Genomic DNA, 5,884 nt, shown 5'->3' with positions numbered 1-5,884 from the left:
CATAGAAGTCAACTATAAATCATAGACTGATCAAACTATCACACTATCAGGCACACCTGAGACTCCACTGGAGGGAAACTCAAAGAAAGGAGGCTGGAAGGAGAACTGAAACTACATGAGAAGTGAGAAAGAAAAGAAAGGAAGAAAAACTCAGAGTTTGATTAAAGTTGCAGATGAAGCAAAAGAAAACAGCGACTTAAACTGAACTTATACTTATATCTGCCTCACTCTCTCTCACTCTCTCTCTCACACACACACACACACACACACACACACACACACACACACACACACACACACAGTTAACCTAATGTGATTACAGCTCCTCCATATCAGTGCTTATAGAAAGATGATCATGTGTCTGATCAGTTCTGTTTTGACCTTAAGGTCTTGGGTTTGATTCCCATGTTGACAGAGATGGCAAAACCGGCAGTAGCCCTGTGGCCCATTCCAAAATTTCCCCAGAGGAAATTTTCTAGTTAGACTATTACTGTATCAGTTTTTCTCGATTGTTTACACACATTTTCTGAAAGCATGCCTCATACTCTCAGAACTCTACACACAAATCCAAAAAATCACACACAATGGGCAAAACCCCTCACTGCTCCTGCAAAATGAAACTTTACATTCAAAACAATGTTATTTCTTCTCAAAATGCTATTTTAGTCTCAAATGACACACACAAACCATCATATGACTAGACATTTATAAGAACCAGTTGAACACTGATGTGCTCAGTGTAAAACACTAGGATGAATGGAAAACACTTCTACTCCATTCCTCATAATGACTTAGGTTTTTTTTTTTACTGTAACTACAGACAGTACATATATAAATGTGTTGTAAAATTTTTGAATATTGTTTTGATACTCAGAACACTCAAATACACGGTAACAAATGAAATGCATGAAGACGCGACCGAGGTGGTCGTGTGACGATGCAGCCATGCTGATCTGACCACAAAAGAAAAAAAAAAGAGTCGGTCGGGGTCAGGTGGTTTACGGCCGAACAATTTTGAAAGACTGAATACATAATTTTGACAAGATGAGACTACTGTAACATGTAGCTCACCTAGTAGAGCAGCACTCTTTGTAGTCAAAGACTTTGTTCAAGTCTAGGTTCGAATCCCTCATAAACATGCAATTTTGGTGATCAATGCATTTTCTTTTGTCATCATCATCATTATGATCACACTATGTGTGTGTGTGTTTGTGTTGTGTGGCCTCTCTGTTTGGTTTCTCTCTTTTTGGTGTCAGTCCATCACTGCCTGTTATGCTGCCCTTTTTTGCTAAAGCTCTGATTGCTAATTGTAAAACTGTGTGACAGGCGTTTACCCATGTGATGAGTCAGTGTGAATAGTAGGGGAACTAACTTTAGAATTTTGAATAACAGTGTGTTACTCGTGAAAACAAGAGATTTTCTTCATGAAAATTGAGCCAAATGCAGAGAATTGTGTGTAGTGTTTTGAAAAAAGTGTGTTATAGAACTGCAAATTGAGTGTAAAGCAGGAATTGTGCTTGTAGTTTAGCAGATTTGGTCAAGGGAGTTGGTGCATGAGTTAGATGTTGAGGCCATTGTGTCTCAAGTACCAAAAATTGTGTGTAAACAATCGAGAAAAACTTGTAACATAATTATCAAAAACGTGTCAATCAATTAACTGGTCATTTCCTCTCTTATACTGTTTTGGTTCAACGTATAAAGCATAATAATTTGTGTGTTTTATTTTAAAATATCTTAATTTGTTGATTAAATAGTAACTTAAAGTCACAAACTAAAAGAAGTGGAGTATGAACAAAAATAGATCAAGTCCTCACAGTCCTCCTTTGCATTGAAATGTTTGAATAAACGAGAGAAAGGCCTCATCATCACCAGTTGTCACACATGATCATGGCACTGTTTTCACCAGTAGAGGGCACCAGTGTCCCATCTCTCTCATCCGTCCGCACCGCAGCGGAACCAAAGAGAGACCTCAGCGAGACGGACATTTTATGGTGGCGGACCAACATGGCCACACTCAGGAGGGGGGCAGTCTACCTCAGTTTCCTCAGGTATGTGTTTTTAGAGCTAGTTAACGTCGTACAGACCAAATGTATCGTTTGAAATAGACGTGTTTTTCTTAGCTGAACGGCTTTTCACAGTAAAAAGCAGCTGACGACTGTAATATGTGAAAATGAGCAGGTTTAGCTTGACAACAGCAGTTTGACAGTTCACACCCTTCACGTCGTTTCCTGGTTCATAACGTTGGCTTGATTGTTTTTCAGTTTTGGTTTCTTTGCTCTCATTTTAGGACAGTCGATCTGAATTGTAATACTTTTACAAAGGCCTGCAATTTAGAGCGTGATTTCCTTTCAAACTGCATGCCTTCATCGGGCACTGATAACATGGAATAAACTGTACTACCAACTGTGCCACAACCTCAATACTAGTGGTTGTGATACAGTGGTAAATGGTAGACATTAGAGGAGTACATTACGGAAACAGGGCACATGTAATGCAAACATTTCAGAGACCCTTAATGTGGTGATCTTCTGCTTTTCCCTGTTGTAGTAGGCTATGTGCCTGCAAACAGCACATTCTGTCCCTTCTTGTTGTGAAACAAGCAATCGCCCTCGGCTTTTTGTGCCACCTACATGCCAGTACATTTTATAGATTATCTGAGTTATTGATTAATACAATACGGTTAATCAATAAATTGCAAATTGAACTCTAGGTGCAGTCCCACAAACCTTATTCATGTACTGTATGAAATGAGAGATAAGACACACAACATTTGTCTTGCTAATGAAAAATAATAACTATATGTCTGGAGATGAAACTGTCTATATTTCTACAGTACAGTCAATCCTCCTTAGAAGAAATGAGAAGCTTTCCAATTTCTCACCTAGTTGTTATTACAAATCAGACAATGGAGCAGTAAAATTCACTTTTTACTTTACTGTCTATACGCATTAGAGTGGGCTATTATACGTGGTCTGGTCTGTAATAGGATGTGAGGCTCTTTTCACAAAATAACAACACTATTTTCCCTACACTTCAGTTTTGATCCAAGCACTAACATACTTGTCATGGAGAGTCATTTATTTCACTTTTCCACTAAAATAGACATTGTTTATGAGCGTAATTCCCATAGTTATGTTTTTAAAAGAGTACTATTCAAAAGCCTTAGTTCTGTTATTAAATGTTACTCAGAACCTTAATGTAAGAGTCCCAGATAAAACAGGATGGGAAAACATCCTGAACATCCTTCTGAAACAGTTTATTTGTTTTGTCCAGGAGTTCAGCTCGTGTCCTGTTCAGCTGCCAAAGACCAGTGGTGCATAAACTGGGGAAATGGACAAATGTTCTATACACAAGTATTGCAACTTTAACTGCTGGTGGTGCACTCTGTGCTATACCTTTCAAACAAGTGAGTATAACTAACAGTGTGCGCAGTTAACCTTGTGTGTTGAAAAGTAAAAGTTACATTCACTGAAGCACTGTCCTTACAATTTTGACATTTTCACTCAATCTCAGGGAAATTCTGAATCATTTCTCTATTATCACTAAAGTAAAAAATGTAATGTTTTAATATATAATCCAGGCATTTTCTACATTTTCTGATGACAGAACAAAGTATTTGGGTACTTTCTTTCAACTCTTGTTTATTCTGACCCCCCTCCATGTTTCCCTGTGTCTCTCTGCTGCAGGTTGATAACCTCTCTCATGACTCTCTGATCAAACGAGCTGCATCCCTGGTAACAGACAGCTCCAGCACTTTTCTCTCACAGACCACCCTGGCTCTTATAGATGCCATCACAGAGTACTCAAAAGTATGTGATCTTGTGGTAAACATTTGCATTTATATGGATTGTTATCATAATTTCAAGTATGTATTGAGAAACAGAAATAAGGATGATATTTTCCTTGCCTTTCATCAACCCCTTTTGTACTTTCCATAATGTGTGTTTTTAGTGTGGTGCAATTTGATGAAACCAAACAATTTTCGATGTATTTGTTTATTTTGTTTTTTTAATGTAAAACTGAGCTTATTTTTTTGCCTCAATTTATCTTGAAATAGGTCAGAGTTGAGAGCAGAGCAGGTCAAGGGTTCAAGGTATAGAGCTGTCTAGGTCTAGAAGAGTCATAATGTGGTGTGCAGAGATGCAAGCTGCAGTGAATTTCGTTAACTATGGCTGACATCGCACCCACAGCACACTAAAGCGCACACCCTTTTGCCCTCGGTTTTAATTTGGAGTTGAACATCTCTGTCTGATGTCACAACAGAGCTGAAAAACATACCCCCCCCCCTAATATATAAGCCATGTTTTATTATTTTTTGTTATTTTATTATTATTTTCTTTAGCAGGGACACTGCATATCAATAAACGTTGCTGCGCCAGAGTTAGCCAAAAAGGCTATTTCTCATTGCCACTCCCTGGACAGATGTTACAATGTCACCCTAAAACAGAATATAAGAGGAAGGAAGTACATAATACATGCAAACAATAAAATGAGATATAAGAATGTTAAAAAAAAAAAAAAAAAAAAAAGACAAAGACAGCGTACAGTAGACTATGAACATATATCCACACGTATCCAAAAAATTGATCTGTCTGTTCTGCCTACGTTTGCCTGCAGGCTGTGCACACACTCGTTGCCCTCCAAAGAAGATATCTGACCTCACTGGGAAAACTGAGTCCATCTGAGGAGGATTCAATCTGGCAAGTTATCATTGGCCAGCGCGCACAGGTTAGTTGATGTTGTACCTTTCTGGTAAAAAGAATACTTCAAAATAAACCTGTCCGTCTGTTTTTCTGTTCATTCGTTGATAGTCACACCGTAAATATGATAGCAGAGTTGCAAAACTACAAACAAACCAACTTGCATCAATAGTTTCTTTGAGTCCAACTTTGGTTTTATAATTCTCTCTCTCCTGACAGGTCAGTGACAGAAGTAATGAATGCAAACGATTCGAGTCGACATGGATCAGCGCAGTTAAGATGTGTGAGACGGCGGCTGAGGCAGCATACACATCAGGTGTGTGAAAGAAAATGTCTCAGTGTGAATATATATGGCTGTGATGTTATGGTTGCAGTTGTGAGGCTGGTTGTCTCAGGGCTCTTGTCATGGTGAATACAAGTGTTAAGCTGTGAATCATCCTCTTGAAGCTTTGTACATTACTGTTTGTTGCTGGCCCTATTCAGCTGCTGTCAGTGTTACACTTTGGACAGTGTACAGATCATTTGCTGTCACTCGGCAGGACTTTGTGTGAGACAAAATGGAGATGATGGACAGGAGTGCCTTCTTAATGACCACACCTAATGTCTGAGCTTGAGGTAGTGTTTTTACGTCAACCCCTTGAACTCTGTGTTTACGTCTGTGTGTTCCCAGGGGCCGAGCATGCGTCCATCACCGTGCGGACAAACATTCAGGTGGCCCTGACGCAGGTTGAGGAGGCACAGAAGCTTTCGGCAGATGCAGATAAGAAGCTTGCTGAGACTAAAGTAATGGAGATTGAAAGGATGGCACAACACGCTGTGTCACAGAGTAATGATGATGAGGAGGTGCCTGAGGCTTATTTGAGAGAAGACTAAACCAAACAGGTATTGGGGGTATGGGGGGGTGGGGGGGGCAGAAAAAGAGATTAATAGACTCTCAGAGTAAAAAAAACCCCTTCAGTGTCCTTCGTTTTGACTTGTATTTGACTGTGATTTGCTTTCTCACTTTTGTTGTCAATTGTGCACAAATTTACACACACAATGTTAGAAAATGTCTCTATATATAATGGTTTGTTCATTTATAGGAGCTATTTGTAAGTTTTCCTGCCAATGATGGCATTACAACAGCTGTTCACTTGCATTATTGTTGCCATCCAGACTTTAATACCTTTATTAACAAAGAACTT

At 39.1% G+C, this 5,884-nt stretch overlaps 1 protein-coding gene across 1 annotated transcript; it reads left to right on the top strand.

Moving 5' to 3' along the window:
• The first annotated feature begins 1,935 nt into the window (after positions 1-1,935).
• Positions 1,936-5,671, top strand: LOC146976336 (diablo IAP-binding mitochondrial protein-like). Its single transcript, XM_085796076.1, has 6 exons — positions 1,936-2,048; positions 3,274-3,406; positions 3,687-3,809; positions 4,618-4,728; positions 4,920-5,016; positions 5,371-5,671. The coding sequence occupies exons 1-6, from the start codon at positions 2,005-2,007 to the stop codon at positions 5,571-5,573; spliced, it is 711 nt and encodes a 236-aa protein (XP_085652202.1). The 5' UTR covers positions 1,936-2,004; the 3' UTR covers positions 5,574-5,671.
• The last annotated feature ends 213 nt before the right edge of the window (positions 5,672-5,884 follow it).

The sequence above is a fragment of the Trachurus japonicus genome, chromosome 13 (assembly GCF_045865225.1).
Source record: "Trachurus japonicus isolate A0001 chromosome 13, Traja_1.0".
Taxonomy (NCBI): domain Eukaryota; kingdom Metazoa; phylum Chordata; class Actinopteri; order Carangiformes; family Carangidae; genus Trachurus; species Trachurus japonicus.
The sequence above is the reverse complement of the archived record's forward strand: the minus strand, read 5'-3'. Positions and strand labels throughout refer to the sequence as shown.